Source organism: Muntiacus reevesi, chromosome 4 (assembly GCF_963930625.1).
Source record: "Muntiacus reevesi chromosome 4, mMunRee1.1, whole genome shotgun sequence".
Classification (NCBI taxonomy): domain Eukaryota; kingdom Metazoa; phylum Chordata; class Mammalia; order Artiodactyla; family Cervidae; genus Muntiacus; species Muntiacus reevesi.
The window spans coordinates 22,025,932-22,043,023 of NC_089252.1; the positions used below are offsets into that span (position 1 = coordinate 22,025,932).

At 37.0% G+C, this 17,092-nt stretch overlaps 1 protein-coding gene across 4 annotated transcripts in view; it reads left to right on the forward strand.

Annotated features, from left to right (window-relative positions):
- The window catches only part of NOL4 (nucleolar protein 4), a 451,497-nt gene that overhangs the window by 103,344 nt on the left and 331,061 nt on the right, over window positions 1–17,092 (forward strand). For 3 of the 4 annotated variants that reach the window (XM_065935125.1, XM_065935127.1, XM_065935128.1), the window contains exon 2: window positions 5,712–5,861. In XM_065935125.1, coding sequence (XP_065791197.1) covers window positions 5,712–5,861 — 150 coding nt within the window. Of the gene's footprint in view, window positions 1–5,711; window positions 5,862–6,830; window positions 6,894–17,092 lie in introns of all 4 variants that reach the window. The other variant, XM_065935126.1, reaches the window with a different exon arrangement.

The following is a 17,092-nucleotide window of genomic DNA, read 5'->3' on the forward strand; positions in this document are numbered from 1 at the left end:
GTTTTAGTGATTTGTATCTTTGTAGGAGTTGTTCATCTTCTGTGGTTACTTAATTTGTTAGCATATAGTTATTTTTGTGATGTCAGTAGGAGTATTCCTCTTAATATCCTGAGTAAGTAATCTGTGTCTTCTCTCTCTTTATCTTGGTCAGTAAAGCTAAAGTTTTGTCATTTAGGAAACTTTTTCTAAGGCTGTTCTTTAATTTTGCTGATCTTGTCTACTTTTTTCTATTCTCTTTAATTTGTCTCTTTTAAAAAATATTTTCCCCTTCTGCTTGGTTTTACTTTACTCATTTTCTACTTACTTAGGGTGGAAAGATAGGTCTCTGATTTGTAATCCTTTTTTGGGGGTCATCCAGTTTTATTGAGATATGATTGATAACACTGTAAGTTTAAGGTGTAAGGCAAAATAATTTGACTTATATACATTGTGAAATGGTGACCACAATTAGTGAACATCCATTATCTCATATATAAAGTAAAAGAAAGAGAAAAATAATTTTCTTGTGATCAAAGGTCTTTTATAACACACGTCAGTGTTAATTATATTAATTATATTGTATATTATATCCTTAGGGCTTATAACTGGGAGTTTGTACCTTTTAACCACTAATCAGTTCCCCTTATCTCACCCTTCTCAAGTAACCACAAATCTAATTTATTTTTTCTGTGACTTTGTTTATTTGGTTTTTGAGGTATAATTGACCTATAACATTATGTTAGCTCCTGGTGCATATCTCATGATTAAGTATTCCTATACATTACAAAATGATCACCACAAGAAGACTAGTTCATATACAAAGATATTACATTGTTACTGCCAGTATTTCCCATGTTTTAGCTCATTTATTTTGTAACTGGAAGTTTATACCTCTTAATTTATCTCATTTATCTGTTTCACTCATCCCTTAGCCCATGTCCCTCTGGCAGTCACCTCCTTGTTCTGTGTGTCTGTGTCTCTGTTTCTGTTTCGTTATGTTTGTTCACTTATTTTTTAGATTCTACATATAAGTGAAATCAGAGTATTTGTCATTCTCTGAATTATTTCACTTAATATAATACTGTCTAGGTCCATCCGTGTTTTTGCAAATGGAAACATCTCATTCATTTTTATGGCTGAGTAACACACTATTATGTATATGATGTATATATCTTATATATGTAATACTGTTTTTCTACCAGTTTCATGCTGTTTTGACCACTGTAGCTTTGTAGTATGGTGTGAAGTCAGGGAGCCTGATATCTTCAGCTCTGTTATGCTTTCTCAAGATCAGTTCAGTCTGTTCAGTTGCTCAGTCATGTCCACCTCTTTGTGATCCCATGGACTGCAGTGTGACAGGCTTCCATGTCCATTTCCTGGAGCTTGCTCAAACTCATGTCCACTGAGCTGGTGATGCTGTCCAACCATCTCATCCTCTGTTGTCCCCTCCTCCTCCTGCCTTCAATCTTTCCCAGCATCAGGGGCTTTTCAAGTGAGTCAGTTCTTTGCATCAGGTGGCCAAATTATTGGAGCTTCAGCTTCAACATGAGTCTTTCCAATGAATATTCAGAACTGATTTCCTTTAGGATGGACTGGTTGGATCTCTTTGCAGTCCAAGGGGCTCTCAAAAGTCTTCTCCAACACCACAGTTCAAAAGCATCAATTCTTTGACACTCAGCCTTCTTTATGGTCCAACTCTCACATCCATACATGACTACTGGAAAAACCATAGCTTTGACCAGACTGACCTTTGTTGGCAGAGTAATGTCTCTGCTTTTTTGTCTTTGCTTTTTTTTTCCCATTTATTTTCATTAGTTGGAGGTCAATCACTCCACAATATTGTAGTGTTTTTTGCCATACATTGACATGAATCAGCCATGGATTTACATGTATTCCCCATCCCGATCCCCCCTCCCACCTCCCGCTCCACCCGATCCTTCTGGGTCTTCCCAGTGCACCAGCCCCGAGCACTTGTCTCATGCATCCAACCTGGGCTGGTGATCTTAATTTTCTGTCTCGGTTGGTCATAGCTTTCCTTCCAAGGAGTAAGTGTCTTTTAATTTCATGACTGTGGTCACCATCTACAGTGTTTTGGAGCCCAAAAAGATTCTCAAGGTGGCTTCGGCTATTTATTTTCTTTTGTGTTGCCATACAAATATTCAACAAATTTTAAAGTTACTTGTTCTAGTTCTGTGGAAAATGCCATTGGCATTTTGATAAAGATTGCTTTGAATCTGTAGAATGCCTTGGTAATATGGTCATTCTAACAATATTAATTCTTCTTGTCAGGGACATGGTATCTCTTCCCATTTGCTTGCATCATCTTTGTTTTCTTTCATCAGTGTCATAGTTTTTGGAGTACAGGTCTTTTGCATTCTCAGATAAGTTTATTCCTAGGTTTTTTATTCTTTTTGACATCCTAATAAGTGAGATGGTATACTGTGTTAAAGAATCTTCTAATATCATTGTTTTACGTGTAGCTGTCCAGTTTTCCCAGCACCACATGTTAAAGAGACTGTCTTTTCTGCGTTGTATATTCTAACTTTTTTTGAGGTAGATCAATTGACCATCAGCGTGTAGACTTATTTCTGGGCCCTCTGTCCTGTTCCATAGATCTAAGTATCTGTTTTTGTGCTAGTACCATACATTTTGATTTCTGTAGTTTTGTAGTATAGTCAGATATCAGGGAGTGTTGACTGTTAACCAAAAATTGTAAGGTATTTCCAATACATGCTCCCACAGCACAACTTGCACTTTCTGTATTCTAATACATATTGCCTTCAGTGGGTTCAATAAGGCCCACCCAAAGATTTCAATCCTATTTCCCATGAATCTCTAGGTGTTCCTTTGTTTGAGAAAAAAGTTTTATAGATACAGTTAAGTTAAGGATCTTGGTATGAGGAGATTGCCTTGATTATCTGGTTGGACCCTAAATTCCATCATGTAAGATGAGTTCTTATAAGTGAGAGAGACACAACAGAGGCACATCAAAAAAGAAACAGTGTCATACCGTAGAGCTTTTAAAGGGAGTGCAGCTTTGTCAGCATCTTGATTTTGAACTTCTGGCTTTCAGAACTATGGGAGAATAAGTTCACTTCGTTTTAAGCCATCAATTTTGCGGTAATTTGTTACAGAAGCCTAAGGAAACTAATATGTAGCTCTATCAATGATTGGCTCAATATTTATTTTCTATACTAGACTGGAAACTATACAAACATCTGGATTATCTATCTCCTACACTTTGATAGCTTTAGCACTTAGCCAGAGGGCTTGGCAGTAGTCGGTATTTGTAGGATATTTGTTGAAGGAATGAATATATAGGCTGTGATCACTACATATTAACTGTATAAAATTACTATATTTCTGGTTATCTAGTAAGGGAATGGAGAGGAAACTCCATAAGCTTTATTTCTGGGAAATAGGAAGACAAAGTTTTGAAGACAGAGTTGCTAGCGAGTCAACTTAGAATTTTGATTTCCAGCCTAAGAAGAGTGGATGTTCTCTGAAGAGTAGAGGCTTGGCCAGGAGAGCTGGTGGGTGAACATCTGACGTGGTGCTTCCCTGACACCAACCTCTCAGTTTCAGCAAATATACAGGCTGGTTGCTGCTATTTCTTTCACCTTCTCTGAGCTCTCACTGCACACTGGTCTTGTATCACAAGACATTGAAGGATTATCCCTGGATTCCAGTATAGAAGGAGATGCCTTGAGATACTAAAGGGGAGAAATCAGAAAGGCCTGAAACCTAGTGAGGAATCACACGCATCACAGAGAGTTTACAAGGAAGCACTTCAGATTTAACAAAGGTGGAATATCTGGTTGTTTGACCTTATATAAAACTTGGTATATATAGTTATTTAATATCCTGCTTTAGGCACTGCTGCTTCTGAGATCTATTCTAAACCAGAAACAAATCAATAAAATAAAACCAAACTAACAAAAAACATCACGCAATTTGCTTTCAGTTTTGCAGTGAGCTTAGTCTGCTGGCCCTGTTGTTCCAAGAGGCTTGACCATTTGACTCATTGACTGTGTAATGATTTTGCTCAGATTAATCACCTTCTATTGTGTGCCAGCACTGATAGAAATGCAGCGTTGCTTCAGGTTGAATAAGGTTTAAATAAGAACAGTGTCTGAATGTGTGTGTGTGTAAGTAGGAAAACATTTCACTTCAGAAATAAAAATGTATCTATGATGTTGTCAATATTAGACTAAGGGTTAAAGGTTAAAAATGGGTGCTCTAGAGATAGGTTGTACTTGGGATCCTCTACTCAGAAGTAGTGAATTCTTTCAGGTGGAGCCAAGTAAGATTAAATTCATTTCCTATCTCATTCAAAGCTTACTGTTTACTCTTCTCAGTCCTGTATGGGAACTTTTGGCTCCTGTGGTCTTTCTCTCTGCCATGATGAATCCCCTGCTTCAGCAAACTGTCAAATTCTGTTTCTTCTATGAAGGTGCCGCAATCAGAGGTGACATCTTTGTTCTCTGAATTGCCCTAGTACTTATATTTTTATCATGATCATCAGAATGGCAAAAGCTGTGATTTACTGACTGTTCACTAAATGTCAAACACTGGGTTATATCCTGTACATACATTATTTCATTTAATGATTACAGTTCTGTTAAGTAAGCTCTAATATCCCTATTTTATGGGTAAGAAAACATTCAGAGAGGTTTAGGTGATTTGCACAAAATACACAACTTCTGAGTGGATGATCCAAATCAGTTTTAACCTTTAACACATATGATCCCTTAGTCTAATCTGGATAGAAGAATAGATGAATTTTCTTTCCTAGACTCTATGATATTATGGGTAGAGGTTTCATATTATTTCTTTCATTTCTCTAATAACAATGTCCAGTACCCAGGGACACAATAAATATTGATTAGATAAGTGAATCAATATCTGAAAGAAATTATTGCAATAAAATACTAGCCCTTAATAATATATTTTGGAATAATTTAAGAAAGTTATACTGATTAAGAAAGTTACAAGTAAGTCATTACAAAATTTAAAAGATTGCATTAATGGGTAAGCATGATTCAGTTCAGTTCAGTTGCTCAGTTGTGTCCAACTCTTTGCGACCCCATGGACTGCAGCACGCCAGGCCTCCTTGTCCGTCACCAACTCCCGGAGTTTACGCAACTCGTGTCGATTGAGTCAGTGATTCCATCCAACCATCTCATCGTCTGTTGTTCCCTTCTCCTCTGCCCTCAATCTTTCCCAGCATCAAGGTCTTTTCAAATGAGTCAGCTCTTCGCATCAGGAGGCCAAAGTATTGGTGTTTCAGCTTCAACATCAGTACTTCCAATGAGTATTCAGGACTGATTTCCTTTAAGGTAGACTGGTTGGATCTCCTTGCAGCCTAGGGGACTTTCAAGAGTCTTCTCAAACACCACAGTTCAAAAGCATCAATTCTTTGGCACTCAGCTTTCTTTATAGTTTAAATCTCACTTCCATATATGACTAGTGGACAAACCATAGCCTTAACTAGATGGACCTTTGTTTGACATTATTAAATCTGCCAAATATCTTTTTCATGTTTCTTAAAGTTTTATATGTAAATAAAGTATAAAATGAGATATTCAATCACATGTTTTCAATTTTCCTATCTAGATGATTTGGTTCAGTTTATCAAAATGCTTTTGTATAATGAAATTTATGTGTTAATCCTATGTATTTAATACATCTTTATTAATCTTGTGCCTTTTTTTTTCTGGTTTTGTTTACAGGATGGCGTAGGGGTAGATGAGAAGCTATCTTTGCGGCGGGTAGCTGTGGTTGAAGATTTCTTTGACATTATCTATTCAATGCATGTGGAAACAGGGCCAAATGGAGAACAAATTCGGAAACATGCTGGACAAAAGAGAACTTACAAAGCAGTAAGTTAAGAAATGAAAATAGAAGAGAAAAAAAGGCATGCATTTTGAAGTTTGATATTATATGCTTGTTAAAGTTGGGTTAAATAATTATGAATATTCTATCTTCAACATAAATATTACTGTATCATGGTCACACCCAGCATTTCAACTATTATTATTACTGATTTTATTTTTGTTGTATGTTCACTAAGTTTATTTCATATAGTTCAAATGTGTTTTTAGCATTATCATTTTTTAAAAATAAGCATACAATGTGGTTAGTCCCAGTTAAATGTCCACATGGGAAGATGATTTGTGTTATATGTTCAATACATAATATATTTTCAAATCATACAATATAAATTATGTACTGGAACAGATGAACTTTTTACTACCACTATTGTCTTAAGTGTCCTTCCCCTTCAAATCATATTAATATGTTCAGGTATTTCTTATTTAATAATTATAATCACATGAATAAGAAAATTTTTTGTCCTCTTATAGTACCTTGTATTAAATACATTTACCCTGAAATGTATGCATTTCTTAATTTTCCAGTATAGATTATTTTAAAAGTATGTGTTATTTTTATAGTGTAATGCCCTTGATCAATTAAAAATGAAAATATATAATGTTTTTATTGTAAATTATCTAGAAAACAGATATAATTAACTGTTAGACTTTGAAATATTTGCTGTCAAAATGGAGTTATATATTATTTCTAAAGATTCTAATTATACTTACTGTTCGATCTAAACATTTTATTCTAGTTTTTAATTTAAACATTTTATGAAATCATCTTACTATAGATAATTCATCCTTTCTAGGAAAATTGAACAGTAAATCATTCTTTTCCAATATGAGCAAGTGTACATCAGAAATACCTTATCAGCAATCAGAACAATATCTTTTTTTTATAATTCTTATTGAACTTTGCTTTTGGCTACCTTTATATTAAATGTTTTCAGCTATATTTATACACAATATCAGTCTGGATCCATTTTTTTTTCAGATACAGAAAAATGTGTGAAATGCTCAAAGTTTCAAATACAGGTACATATGTTTGAAAATTAGCTACTGAGCATAAGAAATAGCTTCTTTTCCATAACTATTTTTTGCTATATTTCCAGGATCATATTGAATCTTAGTTGCATAATAACCCCTAATACATGTTGTATTTATCTCTCCTTCTCTATGGTTTTGTTTCTTGGCTGTTTCCAGATTGCATGGTTTGTGGGCAGGCACTTTTGTAAGTTTCCTTACATAATTCTGCCACATAAACTTTCTTTTGACTTACATATCCTAGGAGACATTTTTATCATCACTAATGACAATGATCTAGCTTCTTAAATTTTTTTTTTGTGCAAACTAATATTACTGAACATACTCATTTTGCCTGTCTCCTAAGCCAGGGCTGTATCTCTAGATACTAATAGGAGAAAAAATTATATATTGATCTACTAATATCACTAACTGTATATTCTTATGGTAATGATAATTCACTTTTACAAAACAGCTACCTGAACTTGATAGGTCTTTGTACGGTAGGAATACATCAGTTCAATTGTATTAAATGAAAGCAAACCAACAAAAACCCAAGTAGCTTCATTGTCAGTAATCATATGGCAGCCGAATCTGTGTAGGTGCCAAAAGCAATTGAAAGTGATTTAATCTTTGAAGTGCATTTACTAGAGACTTTTAATTAAAATAAAAATTTCTCTCATCCTATGTTTTACTAAATGTAGAGAATCTGATCTACTGCCATAAAGCATGCTAAACCCTTCCAATAAATTGGTAAATACATTTCCATTATATATCATTTTGCATTAACATTTTGGAGACATTTTCTGCATTTTGGAGTAGAGATAGATACCAACTTTGAACATACTAATAGTGTCTGAAGCATCACCCATTCCCTCTTGAGAATGTCCTTTTTGAAGATCCTTCTCTTTGCCAAATTTAATTTTTGTTTTTGCAATTAAAGTATTCTCACCTTTTCCTAATATCACAAAGGTTTCTTCTGGCCTAATCTTTTACCTTCTGGTATCTCTCGATTGAATCCTAATTAGAAAACACTTCCATTTTATGAAGTAATAGTACATCATAGGGGAAGAAAAAACACAAACACTGCTGCATTGCCAGCAAAACTGTACACATAACTCTATAATGAATTTAAGTCTAATGTTAAAAGTTAATATAAGTGTTCAGCTAATGGGACATCACACTAAATGTAATTTGAACTGAAGTGGTAAAGTGCTATTAGGGTCCTAGACTGTTGGGTCAGAATTTAGTTCTTAATGCTAATGCTGAAATTGGCTAGTCGTTGGTAAAATTAGCTAGATACCTACTGCAATTATAATGGTTCCCATTAAGATTATTTTCTGTTTCTAACACATTGGCTCATAGAGCATGCATGATTATGTTTATTGACTCTCTTTTTCTCTCTTATGCTACATGGCCAAGAAACTATACTTATACAACTAATCATTAAAACGTGTCATATTGTCTTAATAATATTACCAATAGATTTAGTGGTCATTTTATTTACTTTGCCTTTTTTGCAAATCTTTTCTGTGTTTTCACTCTGCAGGAAATGGTGGTCCTTTAATATTGGATTAACTTCTGAATGCCATTTGTTTTTACCTATCTGCAGTATATCATTCCTTGAAATATCTAGTCATTATACAACTTAAATTTTATTGCAATCTGATCTGACTAGAGATAAAATTGGAGGGTGTGTTCTATTACTTATGAGCTCTTTTTAAAAATCCACATAAAATGACACATTTTAGGAATATGTAAAGGCTATCAAAAATAATTTTTTTAGTCATTGTTGAAGTCTAGTGTCTTTTAGGTATTTTTTCCCTTTCATTTGTCTCTCTGTATAAACCTTTACTGGTACACTGAATGTGTTTCCTTTAGTATTTTTGAGTTGATGATATACATTAACAGAGTAGGGAAGAAGTGTGAATCATTCAGATATCACTTATATTTGAAATTAAGTATATCTTTCTCCTAAGACTGAATGCAAGTATACTTAGCAGTTTGGAAAGTGACTTCAAAATTAATTGTGTAACGTTGTTTAAAAAAATTCATGAATGCAGGAAGCTATCTTCTAGTCCTTAACTTTTCTGAATTATGAAGTCCTTAACTATTGTCTGAATTCCACATTCAGGAAACACAGCTCTTCTCCAGTTGTCTTTTATCTCTTGCATTTTGTCACAGGCTAAAGCACAGTTGGCTTCCTAGAAAGGTGTCTTTAGTTAGAACCCAATTAAAGGATAAAATTTCAAAGTTCTTTCTTGCTAAAATAAAAGTAAGTGGTGGAAACACAGGAACTAGTGAGAAAAGTCAGTGTTTTCAGTAGAGAGAACAGTCTGCATATATACGTGTAAATGTACACATACACATGTAACTTGTGGTGTGAAGCAGTAAGTTTACACGTATTACTCACATATATAGCTGCCAATAATTGCATTCATTTAGTTCTGAATGGAAAGCATAGGCTACAGCTACAAGAAAGTAGACCAGAAGCCAGGCAAACTCAGTTTTAAATTTCAAATTTAGTACTTCCTCTCTGTGCCTCTTTGGGCCACTTATTTACTTTTTTCCCTCCTATTTAGAGGGAGATAATGATGTGCGTGGCATGGTAAAATAAATCAGTTAATATTCATGAAGTGCTTGCCTTGTGGTCAACTTTTGAATAACGGTATTTCTCCTTTATCCAATCACTAGTCTTATACCAGGTAGAAAGACAAGCAGCACAATCAACATATCTCCATCCTTGTCTTAATTATAATTATGGATGTACTTTCCTCTGCTTGCCCCAATGCCTCCATGTTGGGAAAGAGAGGAAAAGTCATAACTGAGGCATTATTTTGTGTACATCTTATAAATGTCACAGTCTCTGACAGTCCACAGCATAACTGTTATCCAGAGTTTGACCAGGCTGAAGGGAAGAATGGAAGTAAGCCAGGATCCCTTTGTTTAGGACCTTTCCTGCTAGATGATGTTTATGAGAATTTCAGTTATTTGCTTCTTCCCAGGTTCCAGTCTTACGTTAATTTTCAATTACTTTTCTGAAAAATTTTAAAACTGGCTCTCTTTAAAGAATTTACTTTCAATATGAATAGAATATTCCTATTCAGGGATATTCACGAGCAGATAAGTCTGGTGGCCTGCAGTCCATGGGGTTGCAAAGAGTCGGACACGATTGAGTGACTGAACAATAACAACATTCAGGGACATACTATAGAAAAATAATATATGAGCCATAATGTCTGTATTCCTATTCTGACTTTAGAAAGGAAAAGTATTTATTTTTTCAGGTCCTGTAACACTTAACCTTAAAACCTAGTCAGCATCATTTTTATCCTGTTCTTTTTTTTTTTTTTTTTTTTTTTTTTTTTCTGAGGTTAAGACCTCAAGCTTCCAATGCAGGCAGTGCAGGTTCAGTCCCTGGTCAGGGAATCAAGAATCCACATGCTGTATGGCACAGCCAAAAAAATAAGACATTTATAATCTCACAGGTCCTGAGGGTCAGAAGTCTGGCCATGGCTGAACTGGGTTCTCTACTCAGGGTCTCCTAAGACTGAAATCAGGGATTCACTGGGGTGTGTGTCTTTCTGGAACTCTAGATCCTCTGTCAGGATCATGCAGTGCTACTGGCAGGATTCTGTTCTTTGCAGCTGTAGGATTGAGGCCCTGTTCTTTTGATGGCTGTTTGCTGAGGCTGTCTTTAGCATCTAGATGCTGCCTGCAGTTCCTTGCCACATGGCCCCTCTCTGGACCCTCTCAGGCTTCTAGACTCTTAGGAAGGGCCCAGGTCCTTTTGAGGGCTCACCTGATCTGTTCAAGCCCACCTGGATCCTCTCCCATTCAATGAACTCAGAATCAACTGACTGTACCCTAATCATGGAAGTGAAGTCCCATCAAGTGTGCAGGTTCCGCCTGCACTCAAGGGGAGTGGATTATACAGGGCGTATACCCCAGGGAGGGGCCTCCCAGGTGGCTCAGTGGTGAAGAATCCACCTACCAATGCAGGTTTGATCTCTGGTTCAGGAAGATCCCCTGGAGAGGGAAATGGCCAGCCACTCCAGTATTCTCGCCTGGGAAATCCCGTGGATAGAGAAGCCTGGCGGGCTACCGTCCTGTTCTTTTTTTATTAATATCTATTGGTTTGGTGCCTTTACTGCTAAGTGGGATATTTTAACTTGCACTGTTTGGGCTAGTTTGTTATGTCAAAATTCTCAGAATTCATGTCAATTGAGAATAAGAGGAGTGACCAAAAGTTGCAACCATTTTACTGTCCAAAAAAAAAACAAAACAAAACACTAAACTAAAGTTCTGAGAGTTCCTAGCAGTTCATCTACCCTCTGTTTGGCTTAGGCTACAGTTTTTGCACATGTGAAATGAGGGGGATATATTTCTATTTTCTTCCAACCCTGAAGGAATTATAGCAATTTTCACAGTATGTATGAAGTCATTACTGTATGAGGAGACAAGGAAAATAGTACCAAAGTGAACAAGTTGGCTGGCACAAGAACTGTTCAAACAGGAAAATGCCTCCTGCTCTTGATAAAGCAGATTGGCTGATGAGCATAGCAGAGATAGAGAAGATTTTGGCTTTATTATCATCTAGAGAGCTCTCATAAATACTAATAATGATAATAATAATCATGAGAAGTCTCTGTAGTCATTAGACTTCTTTTTTCCAAGTTTTAAAAATAGTGATCAAATAAGAAAGGGGATAAAAAATGACTCTCAAGTGTCAGCAGATTTTCACTGCTCTCCATTTTGTTAAAATTTTTGCAGTAATCTGAATCATGTGGGGAGCAGGCCGTTACTAAATTTATAATGTGATTTTAAGCTGCAATGCAACAGATGTGATCACACCTCAAATTTCATTGTAAAGATAAATGATCCTGTAACCATCAGTCTTGCTTGACTTACAGTCCTATAGGCTGAGACACTACTGAAATAGGGGGTTCTAGCTATTTCTGTGATTAGTGTCAGGAAGGCCTTGATCTCTGAATATCACTTCCTTTCCCTATCACAGTGCCTTAAATTTATAATTAGAATTTAATTTCTTTGGTTTAAACCATTGACCTCTATATCTTTATATGGACTTCACATAGCCTCAGGCAAGAGAAGTTAGAGAATATAATAGGCTGCTAGCAGTCACTGACATTTTGTGTGATCATTTTGTGAATGTGTTTGTCTCTCGTGTAGCTGGGTTTAGCTGAAGAACAGGAAGGCAAGAAATGTGTGACATGCCATGGACAGACCTGCTAATGTCCCAAGTAGCACAATCACCCTGATTTTTGTGTGAGTCCTAGTGCGGCATCATGGCTAGTCTTTGGCATGTATTGTATAGACGTTGAGAGCTCATGTTATCAAGTGTGTGCCTGCTCGGTCACTTCAGTCATGTACGACTTCATGTGACCCCCACGGACTTTAACCTGCCAGGCACCTCTGTCCATGGGATTCTCCATGCGGGAATACTGGGGTGGGTTGCCACGCCTCCCTCTAGGAATCGAACCTGTGTCTCTTGCGTCTTTTGCTTTGGCAGGTGGGTTCTTCACCACTAGCGCCACCTGGGAAGTCCATGGTGTCAAAATGAGGATGAAAAGCCTCTGCAAACCCCACCTATTTCTTTTTATGAAATATTTGTAAAAGATGAGAGTGCTGTTTTGAAATAGAAAGTATTAGATTAAAAACTATGAACATTAAGTAGACTTAGTGGAGGAACTTCCTCGTCATGATTTATGGATAGAATATCAACAAGCTGTGTTCTTGTGTCCCTCCTCAGACACCCTTTTACTATTGTGATTTCTTCCTTTTGCTAACACAGATCCAAGTTGCATATATAGGGTGTTTCTGAGGCCAAGGATTGAAGAAAATATTCTCTGGGGCTTGGAATTAATTTTATGTCTGTAAACACTCTTCATGGACCTAATGTTAAAAAAAAAAAGGCAAAATAATACAGCAGTTAAGCAGATATAAGTCCCTGTCTTTTTTATGCAGATGACATTGTTTATTTCTCTTTGTTGCCACACACCGAAATGGCTTAAATAAGCAATCGTTTGGGGTATCAAATAGAAGTAGGAAAAAGTTTAAAATTATTCCAAACTCAAATATATTTCATAGACATTTGTTAATATAGAACTCAGTGATTCTGTTATATATTAAGTCAGTGACCTAAAAATATATTTTATTATTTTAAAACTCACTCAGTTATAACTATTTTATGGTACTTTTGTGTGATTCCTCTTTATTTTATCCAATTTTAAAGGTTACTTTCCATTTACAGTTACTACAAAATATTGCTTTTATTTTCCATATTGTACAATATATCCTTGAATCCATCTTACACCCAGTAGTTTGTCCCTTGCCCCTCATTCTCCCTGCTAGTAACCACTAGTTTTTTCTCTATATCTATGAGTCTGCTTCTTTTTTGTTATATTCAATAGTTTGTTGTATATTTTAGATTCCACACATAAGTAATATCACACAGTATTTGTCTTTCTCTGTCTGACTTATTTCAGTTAACATAATGCCCTCCAAGTCCATCCATGTTGCTGAAAGTAGCAAAATTTTCCCCCTTTATTTATAGCTAGAGTCAAGGTTAAAAAAAGATGGTGAAGTACCTAATGGTGGAGGGCCATATCCATCTCTCATATTACTGTATAGTCTCAGCTTAGTAAAAGGACCATCTCATGGCTTTCCATAAATGCATGTTGAAGGAAAAATCTCACCTTGTCTCTGTGAAGTCCTTGAATTTTTGATACCAACTAAGTAGTATAAAGATGTTAACTATAAATGGAGATAATAAGACCAGAACTGTGGCCCATGGCTCTAAAGACCCTGCACTACACAGTTCATATTGAATTGAACAGCGCCCTGGATTTCTGCAGTTTTGCATGCTCTGAATAAGGTAGCAGTTATTTAACCCATGTGCCCCCCTTTCTTTTTCAGGGAAAGCTTTGATGCTCCATTTAATTACGCTATCATCTTTGAGGCAAGGTATAAACACATCACTTACATTTTCACACATTGGTTTATTTCTCATCAGATGCACAACCATATCCACATATCCCCTCCCCAAGTGTAGAGGTTTTATGAAGGTGATTGCTGAGTGTTGAAAACAACTACCAAATTTAAACATGGTACACGTAATATTGGGCTTCCCTGGTGGCTCAGATGGTAAAGAATCCGTCTGCGATGTGGGAGACCTGGCTTTGATTCTTGGGTTGGGGAGATCCCCTAGAGAAGGGCATCTCTACCCACTCCAATATTCTTGCCTGGAGAATCCCCATGGATAGAGGAGCCTGGCGGGCTGCAGTCCATGGGGTCACAGAGAGTCAGACAGGACTGAGTGACTAAGCCCAGACACCTAACTTTAGAGCTTCCTTGACAGCTTAGACAGTAAAGAATCTGCCTGCAATGCAGGAGACCTGGGTTCACTCCCTGGGTTGGGAAGATTCTCCTGGAGAAGGGAATGGCAACCCACTCCAGTATTCTTGCCTGGAGAATTCCACGGACAGAGGGGCCTGGGGGGCTACAGTCCATGGGGTCACAAAGAGTCAGACACAACTGAGTGACTAAACACACACACACACACACACACACACACACACACACACAACGTTAAACCTAACTTTCATGTAGGAACACTCATTATTTTTGATAACTCAAAATTACTCAGACTAAGCACAAGCAGGCAGATGCATAAAACCAACTCGGAAGGAAAAAGTAAATCAGTGGCCTGCCAATTAGAGTTATTAAATAGCAATTCTAAAACAGAATAATAATGTTCATTCATTTGTCAGAATTGATTTATTTCTTATACAGCTCTAGTGAGAATTAGCCCAGCTGGGCAGAATAAGAGTGCAATCCCTTTATACTCAGAAAATTTCTTTTAGGTAGTTGAGACCATCAAAATATTTAAGAACTCATCCAAACCAGTTTATCATCAACTAATGTCACAAATTCTGTCATTGATACTTTTTGTGTTATTGTGAGTATATATATTCCTTGCAAAGGAATTAACCCTTTGGAGAAACATCATTAATTCTTTATGTCCAGCTTGATAAATTGCTACTTCAGTGCACCCTTGTGGTGAAAATGTGCCGGTGCAGCTTTTCAAGCTGGACACTGTGGTGATGTCAGAAATAAAAGCTCCTGAATTTCTTACAGTATATGCACATGGATGCTTATTTAAATATCTATTTAGTTGGGATAAAATAAAATAGGAAAGGAGAATAGGACATGGGCTATTACTGGTATGAGGTAATAGAAAGTACACGGCGCCACCTTTGATGTCAGCTAGACTCGAGTTTAAATCCCGATTAGGTAAGTTTTATGCATGCAGTTTTTGCATGTATTAATTGTAGGGTTGTTTTGAGGCTCATAAGTATTTATGTATGTAAAGGTGTAAAGGTAATCATTGGTCCGAACATGACGTTATACGTAGTGGGGTAAATAGAAACATGATAGTCTCTAAAAATTCAGAATTGTTTGTGAGGGGACAGATGCCATAAATGCCTTTTTGTCTACTAATTAGATGTTGAGCAGTCTCTTTCTTTGTATCATCTATGTCCTCACTGGCCCATGGAAAACATCCACCCATGTTTTCATTCATGACTTTTCCAGAATTGAAAGTGCTATTCACTAACTTCATCTGCAACAGTTTTAGTCATTTTATAAGTAACAAGTGACAGCCTTTTCCTGTTTTGTTTTTTTTTTTCCCTGTTCATCTGCTCTCCTCCTCACCCTCTCCTCCCCGTTCATTTTTCTGGGAATGTCCTCTGCCATAACACAGCCATGGCTGAGCATGGCTTTTCTCCTTGGCCCCAGCAATCGGAAAGGAGGTGAACCATGAAAAAACGGATTCTAAGAATTGGAATTTGGACCAGATTTTTTTGCATTTGGTGTTCAAATATTTTTAGGCATTCCTGGGCACTGTGATTTGGTATATGAAATGTATCCATTGGCTTGCATAGTTATTTGTACAATCTAAAGCATTATTTCTCAGTAGGGCACTATAGACTTCGGGGCCAGACAGATGGCATTGCCCCAAGTACTCCAAGATTTATCCTTAACCCCTGAGTGCAAAGTTCCAGCAACACAGTTCTAGTTATTCCTTGTTTTCAAAAGTCACCTTGGTGTGCCTGACACACAGTGAGGCCAAAGAAACCAAAATGCTGGAGCAGAGAATGTTTTATTGCAGGACCATGCAAGGAGACAAGTGACTGATGCCCTAAATCCTCTGAACTCCTCACGGACTCTGCACATTGCATAGACATATGAAGCGGAGACATCACATTGCTGATAAAGGTCCCTATAGTCAAAGCATGGTTTTTCTAGTTGTCATGTGTGGATGTGAGAGTTGGGCCATCAAGAAGGCTGATCACTGAAGAATTGACGCTTTCGAACTGTGGTATTGGAGAAGACTCTTGACAGTGCATTGGACTGCAAGGAAATCAAACCAGTCAGTCCTAAAGGAAATCAGTCCTGAATATTCACTGGAAGGACTGATGCTGAAGCTCCAATCCTTTGGCCCCCTGATGGGAAGAACTGACTCATTGGAAAAGACCCTGATGCTGGGAAAGACTGAGGGCAGAAGGTGAAGGGGGTGACAGAGGATGAGATGGAGGGTTGGCATCACCGACTCAATGGACTTGAGTTTGAGCGAATTTAGGGAGATGGTGAAGGACAGGGAAGCCTGGCATGCTGCAGTCTCTGGGGTCACAAAGAGTCGGACATGACTGAACAACTGAACAACAACTTGAGGCTCGTGTGACTCATGGCTCTCCTTAGTAAAGTGAAGCCTAAGCTTCTCCGTTTTTCTCTGTTTCTTCTAACATGGCTAAATCTTGACTGTTTTGGGTGACTGTGGCAGCAGTTTTCTTGACTACTTGTTTTAAAAGAAATACTGCCATCCCTCTGCCTCGCAGGGCTTAGCAAGGGTAAACTTTAACCAAGGTAGCTGAAACAGGAACCCATGAGAGCTTGACCATGCCATTGAATTCTGGACCAAAACAGTTGAATTCAACTTGTTCTCCCCTAAGTCCCAGAAAAAACACTGATATATCAAAGAAGATAGAAGAAGTCAATTTCCCCACACTTCCATGTGTGTAATTGTGTATTTAATGAAGCTATTCATGCTGCAAGTCATTGAATAAACATTTGCTGTGCGGAGTCATTTTATTTACATGCAACAGTTAGGGATTCTCTTTATTTTACTTTTA